This window comes from Solanum verrucosum, unplaced genomic scaffold, assembly GCF_900185275.1.
Source record: "Solanum verrucosum unplaced genomic scaffold, falcon-dt-bn FXZP01000279.1, whole genome shotgun sequence".
NCBI classification, from domain to species: Eukaryota; Viridiplantae; Streptophyta; class Magnoliopsida; order Solanales; family Solanaceae; genus Solanum; species Solanum verrucosum.
Genome location: NW_026020289.1, coordinates 917891 through 935888, shown reverse-complemented (window position 1 = coordinate 935888; position 17998 = coordinate 917891). Strand labels below are relative to the sequence as shown.

Below are 17998 nucleotides of genomic sequence, written 5' to 3'. Positions count from 1 at the left end.
AACAACAAATTGGTTTAGACAAATTATCCTTTCTTAAATCTCCATCATTTTAAATATAAATATAGAAGAAATTTTTCAAATGTTGAAATGTTTTCCAACATACTTAGTTGACTTTTCTGATTCTTTTAGTATTCATTTTCTTAAAGTTAATTAACCTAAGTTTTGCCGGTTAACAGTTTTTAACTGATCTTAGAGGATGCCTTATCTCTTTGCTTTAGGATAATTAGAACTCTTACCTAGAATCATATAGGTTTAGTAAACCTTAATTGAAGTCAAATTTTAGCATTACTTAGTTAAATATTTAGGTGTCCTAATTCACCATAATTAATTAGGTGGCGACTTCTTGACTTAGTTAATAATTTAGAAATCATCAAAATGTTGTACATCATTTGGACCTCGAGTTAAAATGGGGTATAACAGCTTGACGACTCCACTGGGGACTTTAGGTTCTAAACCATAATAGACTGAGGTTAATAATTATGTTTTTAACATTTGCTTGTTTCGTTTTTGTTGTTTGTTTTATTTTAAATGCCAAATGCTTTACTTATTATGCTTATGTGGTATAAAATGGTTATTTGTTACTGATTTATATAAATTATTTATTTGTTATTGCTTTATATAAAATATTATTTCGTTCATAATTCCTCCAATTCTGGAAATCTCACACGTACACGCGAGGTGTGTTTTGAACACCGCAAATTTCTTTCAAAATCCAAAAGTTAGGAGAGTTGGCATATGCGCGGGGTGTCCGAATCTTTTTCGTGTGACTGCGTAGCCTTCTCACTCGAGTTGTCCACTCGGGAACCTTGTGTCTAGTAAGCCAAATCTTAGAAAACATAAGATAGAGCTAAACCACCCCTTAATTTAAGTCATGCATGCATTCACCTTAGGTGGATCGATCCCGGGGTATCGAATCCACATTTAAGAAATCCACCCTTTTGTCGACGGGTTTCACGACCCAACGACCAACAAACATATTTTGTGCAACGTGATAATAATTGACAGATCCAAGCCTATTTTGACATAGTGAGTTTGGAAATTAAGTGTTCATTTTATTTCGATCTTTAAGTAGGATGAGTCCAGTCCCCAAAGTGCCCAAAGTTAGGATGGTCGACGGTTTCCCACACAAATTGAGGACATGGTGAGAAAATTTCACTCAAACTGAGAAACTAGCGATTACAAGAAGGTTGGGGGTGCCTCCCTCTGCTATTCAAAATCACCCCCAACAAACATGTGGATTAGAGCACTAATTCAGTTTTGGGATCCAAACCGTGTTGTGTTCGCCTTCAAAGACTTTGAACTAACACCTACATTGGAGGAAATCCTCTATTTCACCAGTTTGAAAGTATCAAAGAATGGGGTCAAATTATTCCACACAGTCAATTAGGGAAGAAATTCCTTCGCTACTTAGGGTTGAAAAGTGAAAAGAAACTTCGGTGCTTCGAAAATAATTGGGTTTCTTTGGACTACCTATATGAGAGGTATGGACGCTCGAATAGTTACAAGCTGTTTAGGAAAGAATTCTCTTGTACTCAAGTTCATTGGCAAGTTAGACGTCCTATTGCATTTGTTGTGGCTTTACTAGGGACTTTGGTATTCCCACGAGAACACGGATACATTAGCACTTGCATATGTTCTGTGGCTCGAGTACTTTTTGAGGGAGTAGATGGCGAAGAACTCACTGTGGTTCCCATGATTTTAGCAGAATATTTCGAGCTCTTGGGAAATGTAAAAGAGGGGAATCAAACTTCTTTGAAGGTTGCAATCTTCATTTACAAAGTGGGCAATGGAACATTTTAACCAACGTAAAAATATGGATGACATATGTTTTAGTAACACAAATCATATTAACAGTTTTTACGACAGGATGAAAGAGTTTGTGTATCCTGTTGGTACTGATGATTGGTATGAGTTCCTGGCCCATCGCACTAGTGACCAAATTCAGTAGAAATATCCATTACTCCCACATTCCCCTGCCTATATAAGATGTAGAAGGTTTTATTATATCGAGCTAATTGGATTGAAAGGTCTCCAACTATATGCTCCGGTGCGCGTGCTTCAACAGTTTGGTCAAGCACAAATAATTCCTCTACGAGCAAATATGAGAAATTCTAAAATTTTCTTTGGACGAAACTTTGAAGTCCCTAGAGCCAGAGAGATTCTTCATAAGTGGGCCAATATCCTCACGTTATTTATTGGAAATGGGCCTGAAAAGGAAATTCCAGAATATCAGGTATGGTTTCAAGAGGATCGCGATAGCATAAGTCCAGAAGGTGAGCAAGGTTTTGAGGCTATTAGAATGACGATCTGGATAAGACATTCTCGTCTTGGAACCAAAATATTTACTCCTGAAATGTGGGCTCAAATGGAAAATATAATGCGATATTTGGACCAATGCGGGAGCAGGATCTAGCAACGTGGGAGCATCATCTTCATTTCCTCCACCTGATTGATAGCAAATTTAGGCCAAGTCTTAGATTTGTCTTTATATTATGTCATCTTTTATGTATTTTTTTTAGTTTCTTCATTGTACTCTCCTTCTTCTTTTTTGTAATAATGGAAAACTTGGTCTTTTTGTTTCCCCAAAACTCGAGTTGGCACAAATTAATGGCTTGGATCAATCTATCATAATCACGTTATGTTTGACATTTAGGCCCCACCTCTGGCAAAAGAGGTCCCGTGCATATTAGGATGCATTTTCTTTTGAATATTTTGTTTATTATTTGTTATGTGATTTACTTGCTGCGTAATACATGTTTATTCTCTATTTATTTATTGTTATTATTTAATTATCTGCCTAATTATTGAAACAACAATCATCCACTTGATACTAATATTTCTCTCTTTTTGAAGGTTTTCTTTCTTTTGATTTATTCTCCCCAAAGGTTGATTTGCATTGACTACGAACTGGCGGATCATCCATACTTTACGAGATCAAAAGCATGTGCAGACATGACTGATTCAGGTGCGTCTGATCAAAATGGTTTGGGGCTTGTCACTGTCCTGAGAGATAAACCCGAGACTTCGGAAGGAAGGGAATCAATCCCTTATGATGAACACATTGCTAATTTGATGCAAAAATGGCCAATATGCAAAGTGAGATTGATCGACTTTGAAAACTCACCAATTTGTCCATCACTTTGAATACGCCACTTCCCGGAGCATGGAACAAACATAGCTACTCCGCCTCTTTTTCCACATCTTGACTCTCCTACTCCTCAATACTTTCCACCAAACCTTTCCCTTCAAAAGACCAATCCAATTGCTTCCAAACAATCCACCAACCCTCAACAACCCAACTTTCCACAAAACAATCCGCAACAAGCCAACCCTTTACCCTTCACTACCTCATATGCGCCCAAACTACACCGCTCACCCAAACCGCCTTACCTACCCAAAAATACCAAGCAACCCAACATGTACCGGTGGCACACACTGCAATCCCTAACGTTCAATATGTGTCTCAAGTATATGTAGCGAAAACTCAACATTTCCTTAATCCAATGCCAACCATGCCAGAAGTCGATCCATATGAAGAGATGGAGAAAGAAGCAAGGTCAAGAACATATGACAATGTAGCAAGGGAGATTCGTAATTTGAAGGAAGCTTTCAAAAGTATCCAAGTCCATAAGGGGGTTGAAGGTCTTGAATATGAGGATTTATGTGTTCATCCCGATGTTGAATTACCCGTGGGGTATAAGGTACCAAAATTTGATGTATTTGATGGGAAGGGAAATCCTCCGAGCTCATTTAGGTCGTATTGTGACAAGTTAGTTGGACTGGGGAAAGATGAGGCCATTAGAATGAAGTTGTTTATAAGGATTTAAGGAGAGGCCCTTGATTGGTACACGAGTCGAACCCACAGAAATGGAATAGTTGGGGTGCGATGGCACAAGAATTCATGGATAGGTTCAAGTTTAACACTGAGGCATTCCGGAACAGGCTCTACTTGATGAAGTTGGAAAAGAAGTCAACCAGAGTCATTCAGAGAGTATGCGATGCGGTGGAGAGCAGATGCCGCAAAAGTTCAACCCCAATGGCAGAAAGTGAGATGACCTCTCTTTTTATACAATCCCAAAAAGATGCAACGTACTATGAAAAGATGATAAGTGTTGTAGGGCAAAAGTTCTTTGAGGTTGTCAGGATGGGAGAATTTATTGAAGAAGGTATTAAAACTGGGAGAATCACTAATTTGGCAGCCCTGCAGGCGACAAGTAAGGCAATTCAGTCGGATTCAATCGGAGGAGCCCTTAAGAAGAGGAAGGACGGTGTGTCTGCTGTCATGACCATCCAGGAACGTAGGCCAAACCAAATGTTAACCTACCAAAACCCATTATCCCAACCTTCATTCTATAGTCAGTATACCCAAATTCCTCAACCATATTATCAACCTTCACCTGCCCCTTACCCAGTTTACACCACCCAACCAACGTATTGTCCACCTAGAGCACCTGCCTATCCAATCCATCACGATACCAACCCGCATATCCAGCCCAATCCCACTACCAACAACAAAGTCGTCCATCAAATGCACCCAGACCCCGCCCAAACTTTGAAAGAAGACCAACCAAAACCTATACACCTTTAGCTGAACCTTTAGCCCAACTATATGAACGGTTGAGAACTGCAGGAGTACTCCAGCCAATCTAAGGACGAATTCCCAATCCCCTTCCTGGATGGTATGACGAGACCAAGCATTGTGCATATCACTCTGGAGCTGCTGGACATGACACTGAAAGTTGCCTCACTCTCAAAGACAAGATTGAGGCATTGATCAAAGAAGGAATCATTCAACTCAAAGGTGTTGCCCCCAATGTAAACAACAACCCACTGCCAAATCATGGCAATGTTAACATGATCACCGTTGATGAAGATTGCAACTTGGAAAGGACCATAGTACCAGTCAAGATAGAGAAGAATGTCGAGACATCGGCTTTTATTTCTCCTGTAATCACAGTCCAAGCACGAGCGCCAATTGAAGTGGAAGTTTTTCTTCCCAAGCCTAGGATTATGGCCTTTGTCGCTCAATCATCCCCTTTTGACACTAAAGCAGTTCCTTGGGATTACTCGACTGATGCAAGGGACAAAGGAAAAGGAAAGATAGTTGTAGAAGCCGCTGCTGCAGGAATGACAAGATCCGGGCGTTGTTATACCCCTGAAGAAGTTGTACGAGGAGGACCAAACAAGGAAAACAACCAAAAAAAGGTTTGTGACAGGTCTGAAGTGGAAGATTTCTGGAGGAAGATGCCAACTAAGGAATATTCAGTTGTTGAACAGCTGAAGAAAACTCCTGCTCAAATTTCCTTAATGGCCTTACTGATGAATTTTGCAACTCATAGGAACGCTTTGGTGAAGGTTTTAAGTGAAGCATATGTTCCAGCTGAGACCACCAGTGAGAACTTTTCTGCCATAGTAGGACAAGTTTTAGAAGCTAACAAAGTCACTTTTCATGAAGATGAGTTTGTTGCCTGAAGGTTTGGGACATAACAAAGCGTTGAACATTACTGTCAGATGTAGGGATAAGTTTATTTCAAGAGTTCTGATTGATAATGGTTCAGCTGTTAACATATGCCCTTTCACTACTCTTCGAGCTTTGGGAATCGACATTGGAAAGATTCGTGAAAGTCATGTAAGGGTTAGAGGCTTTGACGGGACACAAAGGGGAGTCATTGGAGAAATCGATTTGCCATTGCAAATTGGACCTGTGGAGTTCATTGTGGAATTCCAAGTATTGGATATATCTGCTAGTTATAATTTATTACTTGGAAGGCCATGGATTCATATGGCTGGTGTGGTTCCTTCCACTTTGCACCAGACCTTGAAATTTGTTTGGAACCATCAGGAAATTGTTGTTCATGGGGAAGGTAACAACTCAATATATCCTGAAAATTCAGTCCCTGTTATTAAAAGTATGGAAGAGTTGGATGGGTTTGTATTCCATATTAGAGAAATTATGTGTGCTACTCAAGTTGGAAAGGCAAATTTGCCACGTGTGCTTATGATGGTGGCTTGGGAAATGTTGAAGAATGGTTTTATCCCGAGTCAAGGTCTTGGAGCGAAATTGGATGGAATAGTGGAACCAATTCAATTGCCTGGTCAGAAATACACCTTTGGTATTGGATACGAGCCTACTCCTGAAGAAATCTCATCGGCTAATCTCAAAAGGAAAAGTGACGTTCCCTTACCACAACCTATCCCGCCCTTGAATCAGTCATTTTCCAAGGCGTTTGTTGCACAAGGATTAGAGGAAGCTATTGAAGATAACCTCACAGAAGGACTCAAAAACTTGTTCATTGAAGAAGCTGAATGCAATATGATTTTGGAGGATTGCACCAAGGCCCCGACCATATGGGATGCTATGCCTGGAGATGCTTTGAACAATTGGACTTGTAACCCGTCCCCGGTTCTCCGGGAATCTTGGTAGATCATTGTATTAGAATTAACAAAACAACATGATTCAAATTGAGGCCTCAATTGTGTTTTTGAATTTGATGTGTTTTGCCTCCATCTTTTGAAAGCTTAAATGCCAAATCTATGTTACCTTTTTTTCTTCTTTGAATTTTAAGATTTGTCTTTGATTATTTATTTTATTCTATTTCTTCTCTCTCTTTCAGCAAGCAAACTAATAAATCTGTCAATGCCAAGAATGTGACATGTAATGAAACAAGCGTACAAAACCCGAACAGTGAACAAACTTTTGCAGAATATGAAGAAGATGTGCCGCCTGGAGAGTTGACCAAGGAGTTTGAACATTTTGAGAATAAAGAAAAGCCAAATTTGGATGAAACTGAGACGATAAATTTGGGAGATTCAGCAGAATTGGTGAGAGATACAAGAATTAGTGTACATTTGACTCCGTCCCAAAGAAAAGAACTTATTGATCTTTTGAGACAATACATGGATGTGTTCGCATGGTCTTATGATGATATGCCAGGTCTAAGCACGGATATTGTTTCACACAGGTTGCCAATTGATCCCTCTTGCCCCCCAGTAAAGCAAAAGCCGAGAAAGATCAAACCTGATTTGAGTTTAAAGGTTAAGGAAGAAGTCTCCAAGCAATTTGATGTCAATGTCATCCGGGTCACCAAGTATCCCACGTGGTTGGCTAACATAGTACCAGTGCCAAAGAAAGATGGAAAAATCAGAGTATGTGTAGATTATCGAGATCTCAACAAGGCTAGCCCGAAGGATGATTTTCCTCTCCCAAACATTCACATACTTATTGATAATTGTGCAAAGCATGAGTTGCAGTCATTTGTTGATTGCTTTGCAGGATATCATCAGATTCTAATGGATGAAGAGGATGCGGAGAAAACTGCATTCATCACGCCTTGGGGAGTATATTGTTATCGGGTAATGCCTTTTGGACTCAAGAATGCAGGGGCAACATATATGAGAGCTATGACTACCATATTTCATGATATGATCCATAAGGAGATTGAAGTTTATGTGGATGATGTCATCATCAAGTCACGGAAGAGCTCAGATCATAAAACAGATTTGAAGAAGTTCTTTGACAGATTAAGGCGGTACAATCTGAAGTTAAATCCCGCAAAGTGTGCATTTGGTGTCCCTGCCGAGAAGCTGTTAGGTTTCATCGTGAGTAGGAAAGGGATAGAGCTGGATCCTTCAAAGATAAAGGCTATTCAAGACTTGCCTCCTCCAAAGAGTCGAAAGGATGTAATGAGTTTTCTTGGTCGCCTCAATTACATTAGTCGATTCATTGCACAATCTACTGTAATTTGCGAGCCAATCTTCAAGTTGCTGAGGAAAGATGCTGCAACAAAATGGACGGAAGATTGTCAGAAAGCTTTTGACAGAATCAAGGAGTATCTATCAAGTCCACCAGTCTTGGTGCCCCCAGAATCTGGAAGACCGTTGTTGTTGTATTTGTCAGTGTCTGACAATGCATTTGGATGTGTGCTGGGACAACATGACGAAACTGGAAAGAAAGAGCAAGCTATATATTACTTGAGCAAAAAGTTCACTCATTATGAAGCTCGGTATACTTTATTGGAGCGCACTTGTTGTGCTTTGACTTGGGTTGCACAAAAGCTGAGACATTATTTATGTGCGTATACCACTTTTCTCATCTCAAGGATGGATCCACTCAAATATATATTTCAGAAGCCTATGCCCACTGGAAGGTTGGCGAAGTGGCAAATTTTGCTATGTGAATTCGACATTGTTTATGTCACTCAAAAGGCCATCAAGGGACAAGCGCTAGCTGATCATCTCGCTGAAAATCCCGTGGATGAAGAGTACATGCCTCTTAAAACTTATTTCCCTGATGAAGAGGTTTTATTTATTGGAGAGGATATTTCCGAAGAATATCCCGGTTGGAGAATGTTTTTTTATGGTGCTGCGAATTCCAAAGGAGTCGGTGCTGGAGCAGTGTTGATTTCAGAATCAGGTCAACATTATCCTATCTCAACAAAGTTCAGATTCTTATGCACAAATAATATGGCGGAGTACGAGGCTTGTATTCTTGGGCTTAGAATGGCTGTTGACATGAATATACAAAAATTGTTGGTTATAGGTGATTCCGACTTATTGATTCATCAGGTTCAAGGCGAATGGAGCACTAAGAATGTGAAAATACTCCCATATTTGTTGTGTGTGAAAGAATTATGCAAGAAATTCGTCAAGATAGAATTCAAGCATATTTCACGAGCTCAGAACGAGTTTGCAGACGCGTTGGCAACCCTGGCTTCTATGATTCAATATCCAGACAAGAACTATATAGATCCAATCAAGGTCAATGTGCAGGATCAACCAGCCTATTGTTTCCATATAGATGAAGAACCGGATGGAGAACCTTGGTACTATGACATTAAGAGGTATCTTAGAGAAGGAGACTATCCAGAAGGAGTAAACAATGTTCAAAAGAGGACACTTCGGAGACTCGCAAATCACTTTTTCCTAAGTGGAGAAATCCTTTATAGGAGGACTCCAGATTTGGGATTGTTAAGATGTGTTGACTCTCAAGAGGCAAGCAAGTTGATTGAAGAAATACATGGGGGTACGTGTGGGCCACACATGAATGGTTTCACTTTGGCAAAGAAGATTCTGCGAGCTGGATATTTTTGGATGACCATGGAAACAGACTGTATCCGTTTTGTGAGAAGGTGTTATCAATGTCAGATTCATGGTGATTTGATTCGGGTTCCACCGAATGAGCTAAATGTGACGAGTTCTCCTTGGCCATTTGCAGCTTGGGGCATGGATGTCATTGGCCCTATTGAGCCAGCCGCCTCAAATGGACACAGATTCATTCTGGTAGCTATTGATTACTTCACAAAGTGGGTAGAAGCATCTTCATACAAGTCTGTGACAAAGAAGGTGGTGACAGATTTTGTTCGTAATAACATCATTTGTAGATTTGGGATCCCCGAGTCAATTATTACAGATAATGGAGCTAATCTCAATAGTGGTTTGATGCATGAGATATGCGAGAAGTTCAAAATTATTCACCGTAATTCCACTCCTTATCGACCTCAGATGAATGGAGCAGTTGAGGCTGCCAACAAAAATATCAAAAGGATATTACGGAAAATGATTGATAACTACAAGCATTGGCATGAGAGTTTGTCATTTGCCCTTCTTGGCTACCGCACCACAATCAGGACTTCGACTGGGGCAACACCTTATCTTTTGGTTTATGGAACAGAAGCAGTATTACCAATGGAAGTTGAAATACCATCTCTGAGGGTCATCCAAGAAGCTGAGTTAAGTGATGCCAAGTGGACGCAAAGCCGGTATGAACAATTGATGCTCATTGATGAAAAAAGAATTAATGCAGTTTGTCATGGGCAACTTTATCAACACAGGATGACCAAAGCTTTCAACAAGAAAGTAAGATTGAGGCAGTTTGAACCGGGACAATTGGTGTTGAAGCGAATATTCCCACACCAAGATGAAGCTAAGGGCAAGTTTGCACCTAATTGGCAAGGACCTTACATGGTTCACCGAGTACTGACTGGAGGAGCTTTGATTCTAGCAAAAATGGATGGCAAGATATGGCCAAAAGCTATCAATGCAGATGCGGTTAAGAGATACTACATCTAGAGGTTTCTATTTCATTTTCTTGTAATCTTTTGTCATGTATTGAAACTACGTCTTGACCTGATTCCCACGGCGGGATACGTAGGAAATCCACGTCGGATTTGGTCTTTTAGTAAGTTTTGCAAAATTTCCTTTCTATGTAATATGAACTACGCTTGGCCTGATACCCTTGGTGGGATACGTAGGCGGCCTATATCGGCTTCGATCACTTTATTAGATTTTTTTTCATTTCTCCATTTCTTTGTATGTAGCGAACTACGTATGGCCTGATTCCGTTCGGATACGTAGGCAACCCGAGGAGGGTTCGGCCCCTTTATTTCAATCTTAATTGTATCCTTAGGTTATGTTTGGCTCGGTGCCATGATAAAATAGTGTGCAGCCTATAGAAGGTTTGGAATCATCGTGACCAAAGGACAACGCATCTCTTTCGCAAAACTGGGACAATTTTTTTAAGGGTGTCATTGCAAAAGATATCATGATATTTGAAGAGTATATGGTCAATCGAATCATCCAACAGAAGAAGGACTTCAGATAAAGGACGTTCGCTTTGTTTCATGATATGTCACAATTTGAAGTTCGACAAAATTCTTTATTGATATATATACGTATATAATTTTATCTTATTTTCAAATATGATTTTCAGTCAAATGTTTTCGTTTTATTTATTTTCTTGTTATTCATTTAACCAAGATTTAGAATTGACGGAGGTTATGAGTCCAACCAAAGCTGGAAGAAAGAAGTATGAAGAGCCAGACCTTCAAAGTCAACGCGAATCAACCTCCCCCCAAAACTTATAATTTTTCTCTGAGTGCAGGTTTGTCAGGATTAATAGAAGTTGAGAAGTCAATAACATCTATAGCATCGGAAGGACTATATGTCGAGTGGTTTGAATTACTTACTTATAAATTTATGGTTCGAAAATTTAAAAGTAAGGCTCTATAAATTTTCAAATGTGTTGATAGCAAATACTATTTAATAAAACATTGCGCATGATTTTGCTATACATAAATGCCTTTAAATGCACTGTACAAATGCTTTCAGATATTTTCAAGCGCACTGCACCTTTGCTTCGAGATATATTTCTAAGGCACCGCACAAATGCTTTCAGATTTTTCGCATGCATGCTTTCAAATACTTTATACTAACTGCACAAATGCTTTCAGATATTTTCAAATGCACCGCACAAATGCTTCGCACAAATGCATATTTCCAAATGCACTGCACAAATGCCTTCAATTGTTTTCAAACGCACCGCATAAATACTTCTAAATATTTTCAAATGCTTTATATTTCGCACGAAGGCATATTTTCAAATACACAAATACTTTCAATCCCACATTGCTTTATCGCTTTTCTAATGCATTGCACAAATGTTTTCAGTTGATTGCACATATGTTTTCAAATATTACTACACAAATATTTTATCAGTCTGCATTGCTTTCAAAGACCTCCTTTTCACAAATCACCTGACTTAAAAAGTCTCATTTTTAAATCATTTGGCTAAAGCCTCATATACATAATTTATTTGGTTAAGGCCTCATTTTCATTAATCATCGCTGAAAAGCATCACTTCTCATGAAATCATCGGCCTTAAACCCTTTTTCATAAATTTTGCAAGATTTCATCTCATTAAGTCATTTCGGCTTGCAAGGCCGCATTTTCATAAATTCACACCCAGGAGGTGTTATTTTCTATATGTTTATCGCACCATGCTTTATGTTTAATATTATTAACTGTTTTGTCAAGTTTGAGTTCTGCAGGAGCTTTAGCACAACGTGGAACTTCATCTAAGCAGTGAACTGGGGCAATTTGTTGAGAAAGTTTAGCTTTCCAACAAAGGTCAAAGGTCTACCTCGAACTCTACTCGACTCCAATCTTGAATATTCTCCTAGATCACATTACCAGTAACATCATAATTCAATACTAGGGAAACTTTTTCAAGCTTGCGACTACCTTGTTTTCAAATCCTATATCTCATCAGTTATCCAATGTTCATATTGTCTCATACTCTCCCAAGGTCTTATTTGTTGGTCGAGACAAAATTGGCTATTAAGTCAACTTCTTTGCCCAAAAACTCTTACATCGTCTCTGGTCAAAGAGGGACAAGCTGTTGACACCCAATTTTGACTTTTCTTTCTTTCGATATATTATTTTCAAGCTTTTAATTTAATAATGTATAAGATAATCCTTTTTCACAACTATTTTTACTATTATGACTATTCATCTACTAGAATTATACGTTTTATCATCGAAATGATTATTATCACTTTTTACACCTATTTTCCTTAAATAATCTATTGTCGTCATTTTGTTTCAAGTTTCGTATTTTATAAAATTAATTATAAATTCATATTCTTGTATCCATATTTTTATATTAGCATAAAATTGTAATATTGATATTTTTATTTCATAAGTTATTAGTTGTCATCCCATAATATATATTGTATTAGTTATTGAGTTAGAAACCCAAAATAATTTAAAGAAGAAAGGAAAAAGCCTAAGAAAATTTGATTAAAGCCCAAAAAGCCTCCAGCCATTTTCCAAACCATCTTTCAACCCACATAATTTCTAAATGTCCTAAAATGCCCTTTATCTCCTAGGAAACCTAATTTCAAAATTTGCAACTCAGCAGCTGCTCTTTGTCTCTCTTCCGCCCCTTCCATTTTCCGAAAAAAAAAAAAAACAACAAACTTGTCAACCATGGACAGAGCTCAACTACTCCATTTCCGTGATACATGCATATCAATCACTATCAATCATGTGAAGCTGACAAACCTTGAAAAAAAGCTCCAAACGTTGAGATTTGGAAGAGATTTTCTTTTGACCAATTTCGGATTTGAAATTCAAAATCCCGCCTAAACTAAGAGCACTAATCTTCTGCTGCTATAAATATTAAGGCTTGGGAAAAGCCTCAACAAGTTTTGGAGGTGGCCCTCTTCATCCACAAGTTTCATAATATTTTTAAGATTCTTCTTGATTCGTCCTTCTCTGTTAGCTTTCAAGACTTTGCATTTAACTTTCCCGAATTAGTCTCGCTTTTATTCGCTAAAGGGTGTAGATCGGTGGCTCAAAAACGCCCCAGTTCACTGCCCCAAAATAGGTCAGTAACATTTATTCTCTTCATTTTCCATTCCACGAGATATGGATGAACTTGTATTTCAATGCGTTGTGAGTTTACTGTTAGTTTTATGTCAGTACTGTTGTGTTTTGGCATTATGATAAGTAAATATACGTCATGACCTCAGTTGATCACTGATTGTAATAGTCGTGGTGTGATAATTGCTTTGTTAAAATCAAAATGTTGAAGTATTTTGTCCATTGTTTGGGCTCTGTTTTATTTCAGAACTTATGTTTCCAAGGACTCATTTTTTTTGGTATTAAACTCTTTGGGAAGTATGCTTTATTTGAAGTTTGATAAATGAGTGACATAAATGAGTAAATGTTTAGCAGTATACCTGGGTGTTGTTAATAGAACATGTTCTCCTTTGTTTTACAAAAAAAGAAAAGAAAAAAATAATTTGTTTTTCGCTTCTCGACACTTACTAAACTTAATCTTCTTCTCACTACATCTTTAAGAACTATGATTCCAGGAAGTCTTTTTCCTTAAATTCAAAATCTGATCTAGCACAACTACTATTTCTTAGTATTTGAAAAAGCATGGTTTATTCTAATTAGTCACCCTTTTCTTTGTTTAAATTATAATGAGCTATACCTCTTAAGAGAATTTCCATGCAAAGTTGAATAAACTGTCTAGTTTGCTGGTCATTTTTTGTTTATATGAAGTCATATTTCATTAGTGATTTATTTTCTTTAGCTTGGTTTAGTTGATGTTTGAAAGAGCCCTAATGTATGTAATCCTTGGTTCGAGTTTAGCTTAATGAATTTAATGGTATTAAAGTCTTGTTAAGAGTAGGGGTATTGTTGCGAAGTTATCTTTTACAAGTATGTAGATGCCTGCAATTAAGATTGAAAACAAACTTTGAGATTTATATTGTTCCAAGTTTTACTTGATGTCTCATCCTCTAATTTATTATCTTTTTTTTTTTACATGTACAAAATGGAGCACCGTTGGAGTTGTGATGAAACTCCATCTCAGTCCAAATGGATTGAATTATGCATTAAACGTCGCATTCACACCTCCTAGTTGAGTCGGATTAGTTGGAGTCTTGCAGCTATGTTGGGTTCTTAGAAATGAATCCAACGCCACTCTCCCCTCTCTAATCTTTGCATTTTTGTATATGTTTTTTTTTTTTTGCTATGACCAACATCCTTTTTAATGTGTTTTAGTTTTCTTTGTTAGTATTTCCTCTTTTTTATATAAGATAGTTTAGGTGTAAGCTATATTGAGACAGACCATTTAGCCTCCCAGATCCTTTAAGAATAAATTTCGATATTGTTTAGAGTAGCGTAAAATATCAGTTTTTTTTTTCTTGTCAATCATAATTGAGAATATTTCAGGTCTCAACTTTCCACAAAAATGGAAGGAAGAGAAAAAAAAAAAATTTGCAAATTATTTACATTAACAAATATCTTTAAGTTATAATTTTGCTATCATGGCAACTTCTAATGACAGATTTTGGTGCCAAAAGAAAGGGTGTTTTATAGACTATAAAAGAGAAGTCTTTGAGCTTCTAATGTACAAATTTTGGTGTCAAAAATGTTGTTTCTTGATAGCTGAAAAAGTGTACATCTTTGAGTATAAAAGTGCATATTTGTAGCAAAAAAAAGATTTTTTTTTAGGGTTTTTACAGCCTTTCTAAATAGCAAAAAATGCAGATTTTTGGTGAGTAAAATACGACTTTCATTAAAAGTTCAAAGTGCAGATTTTTGTACAAAACATAGGTTGTTTAAAATAAAAAATATGTTTTCTTTTTAAGCCCTGTTACTTTTTTTTTTTACGAACAAGTTTATGATGATAGGTATATTTTTTTTAGCAAATAATGGTTGTTAAAGCTTCTGAAACTTTAATCACTTTGTTCTTTAGAAATTTTTGTTAAACTAAGATTAAAAAAAAAAGTACTTTCCCTAAAAATGTATCTTTTTATATATTCCTGTACGCTCATTTGAATTTTTACTTAAAGTTTGTTTCTTTTAATCTTAGGCATTGTCATTCTATCTCAATGTTGATATGCACTTAGTTCTAATTTATGATATACTTTTCTCTGAAAATTATTTAATTAACCTAAGTTTGATCGGTAACCGTCTTTAACGGATCTTAAAGGATGCTTAATCCCTTCCCTTTAGGATAACTAGAACTCTTACATAGAATTTCATGTTTAGTAGATCTTAAAATGAAGTTAACTTTAGATAATGACTTAATCATTTTAGGTGCCCTAATTCACCATAATTAATTAGGTGGCGACTTCTTAAGTTAGTTAATAATTTGGAAATCACCAATATGTTCTACACCGTTTTGACCTTGAGTTAAAATGGGGTATAACAGTAGGCTTGCTTTACTGGTGTTCAAAGACTTAAAGCTGGCTTGTTCATTTCGCATTTTAATCTAGAAGTAATTTGGTCAAATTGTATCAGTTACTTGTCTTTCTTCTCCATTCACGAGGAAAAGACCTCTCAAACGTAAAGAGTTTGTCATGTACCAAGCAAGAAAAGCTACACAGAGACTCAATCCTACGTAGTATACATATAGTTTGTCTGAAGCAATAGTAAATTGACTATTAGTGACTACTACTAAGCATTCCTTGAACAACTGGATGTTAATTTGCTTGTTACTTTGACAACAAAGTTTACACCAATCCTCCAATCAACTTGCTATTCTGTGAACTTAGACTTCTGTAAGTACCAAAGGTGAATGGAATGAGAAGAGGAAAGAAAAAGGCAAACTCTGTATGATTAGCAGCTGTTACAAAAAGTAGTGTTTCTTGGAAAAAGAGGTTTTCCTAATAACATCATTAATGATCCCAAACTAAATCCATCTGACAAGCCAAAGAGGTATTGAAGCATTTGAGTCTAATCTCAACTAAATCCCATTGACGACTCAGAGGTGTATTAAAGAATTTGACCTATCCTTCCCATTTCAATTCAAGTTCCCATATGCTCCCAAAACGAATCAAAAGCTAGATAACGAATCCTTTAGCAAACACGATTGTAGTTCACATCCCCACTAAATACCTGATATGCCAGCTCTAATTATCTAGTTCCTAGAACAGTTTATTTTATATTTTTCCCTCAAGTTCAGATTTCCTCAAAGATCCAACAGGTAAATAATGGTATCCACGTGTTTACTATATTCCGGAAGATAAAGCCAATGCAAATCTCACTTGGAATATCTCAATGATAACTAATAAGTTGGTAGAAATTTGCACACATGCTCCAAGACGAAATTCAACTGGATCTCTACTAGAATGCTAAAGGAAAAAATCTTCATTCCATTATTATAAAACAAAAAAACAAAGTATTGGTTGGCAAAGCAGCACACAAGACCAAAAATTTTCTGTAGTGTTGGCATCGCGAAATAGTTGCTTATCTGCACTTATTATACAACAAGAAGATAAGTTTACTTTGAATCCACCAACAAAAAATATCATTCTCAATTCAAAGGTTACTAACTCATTGCCACATGGTCCATGACTATTATCTGTATATAAGCTGGTCACCTTTTTTGTTTTCAAGTAATAATTTCTTTTAAGACCAAAGCTTGTTGCTACCAAATTCTTAACTAAATCCGTAAAAACTACCAAGCAATAAATCAAACTGCATATACAAGAAACATGTTGAACTGATTCTCCAATATATTTTCCACATTTATATAGAACAAACATGCTATTGTGAACTCCAATGTACTTCAAACCTAACAAATACTCATAAACAGAAAGAAATGGTAGCATGGATAGATCATCAAGAACACAGTAACCAAAAATTGCTTCGACCAATGAGTCAACCCCCACCCCACCCAAACAAAATTCTGCATTCCAATTCAAATCCAATCTATTAGCACTCCTCCCTTTTTCATCATCCAAACAAGATTGACATTCACAAATTTACACTTAGGACAGGTCCGCTATATATATACTAAAACAAGTACTTACTATTTTGGTACTCAAATTCTTTTCTAAATGCCTTGCTCAGTGACTCAAATGCTCTACAATTTTGATTTTTTTAAAATGCCTTTCCAAGTGACTCAGATGCTCTACAATTTCGATTCTTTTTAAAATGCCTTGCCCAGTGACTCAAAAGCTGTACAATTTTGATTATTTAAAATGCCTTGTCCAGTGAAATACCCCCAAATCATTTGGGATCAAGGAGTAGTAGATACATTTATAATGAAGAAGAAACCCAAAAAGCAAGAATTTAATATATGCATGCATATCCAATGCGAATAATGAACAATCAACAACTACAAACAGACAACATATCAGATCAAAGTAAAACTGCATCCAAAATTTTCGCCTACAATGATTTGAAGTGAGGTGATCGGTAATCGGAAAGTAGCATATATCATATTAAAGAAGAAGGAGAAAGGTGACATATACCAGTCTAGTCCAGTGTGGTGTCTGAGAAGGATCGAGAGATCAATGGCGGTCGAAGAAATTAAAAGACTTTGTTGTTTACATGAAGATGAAGAGAAGTATTTTTCTATTTATCGAAAAAGAAGGAACTGGTCGGAGAAATGTTCAGAGGAATGGGGAGGTACAAACGAAGAAGAAGAAAAAGAGTGCGTATAACAAGGAGAATAAAATACGTGGAAAATGAAGGAGAAAATAGAATCTCTTTTTTTTTTCTTTTTCTTTTTGGTCTTTATATTATTTATGTGCACCTTGATTTTTAAGGTTTTGTCCCTAGATTTGTTTATTTGTTTTTTAAATAATAATAATAATAATAATAATAATAATAACAACAACAACAACAACAACAATAACAACACCAACAATAATAATAATAATAATAAGGGTTTGATCAACAAATATGAGTGTTT

The 17998-nt window shown here is 36.8% G+C and overlaps 2 protein-coding genes across 3 annotated transcripts in view; one reads left to right on the top strand and one right to left on the bottom strand.

Annotated features, from left to right (window-relative positions):
* Positions 1-17605, bottom strand: part of LOC125834335 (uncharacterized) — a 33136-nt gene extending 15531 nt beyond the window's left edge. Inside the window, exon 1 of one of the 2 annotated variants that reach the window (XM_049513489.1) lies at positions 17556-17605. The gene's annotated coding sequence lies outside the window, so the exon portion shown is untranslated. The remainder of the gene's footprint in view (positions 1-17555) is intronic. The other variant, XM_049513490.1, reaches the window with a different exon arrangement.
* Positions 3887-10068, top strand: LOC125834387 (uncharacterized). The gene is made up of 4 exons (XM_049513534.1): positions 3887-4298; positions 4652-5392; positions 5475-6420; positions 6615-10068. Exons 1-4 carry the CDS (start codon positions 3887-3889, stop codon positions 10066-10068), a joined length of 5553 nt encoding a protein of 1850 aa, XP_049369491.1.
* Positions 17606-17998: the final 393 nt, after the last annotated feature.

What these genes read in the sequence shown, in the direction of transcription:
- LOC125834387 (XM_049513534.1), top strand. Translation starts at nt 3,887, where the DNA reads ATGGCACAAGAATTCATGGATAGGTTCAAGTTTAACACTGAGGCATTC. An exon ending in TGTCATGACCATCCAGGAAC is followed by an intron (nt 4,299 to 4,651) that starts GTAGGCCAAACC and finishes AGCCAATCTAAG; the next exon opens with GACGAATTCCCAATCCCCTT. An exon ending in CCGGTTCTCCGGGAATCTTG is followed by an intron (nt 6,421 to 6,614) that starts GTAGATCATTGT and finishes TCTCTCTTTCAG; the next exon opens with CAAGCAAACTAATAAATCTG.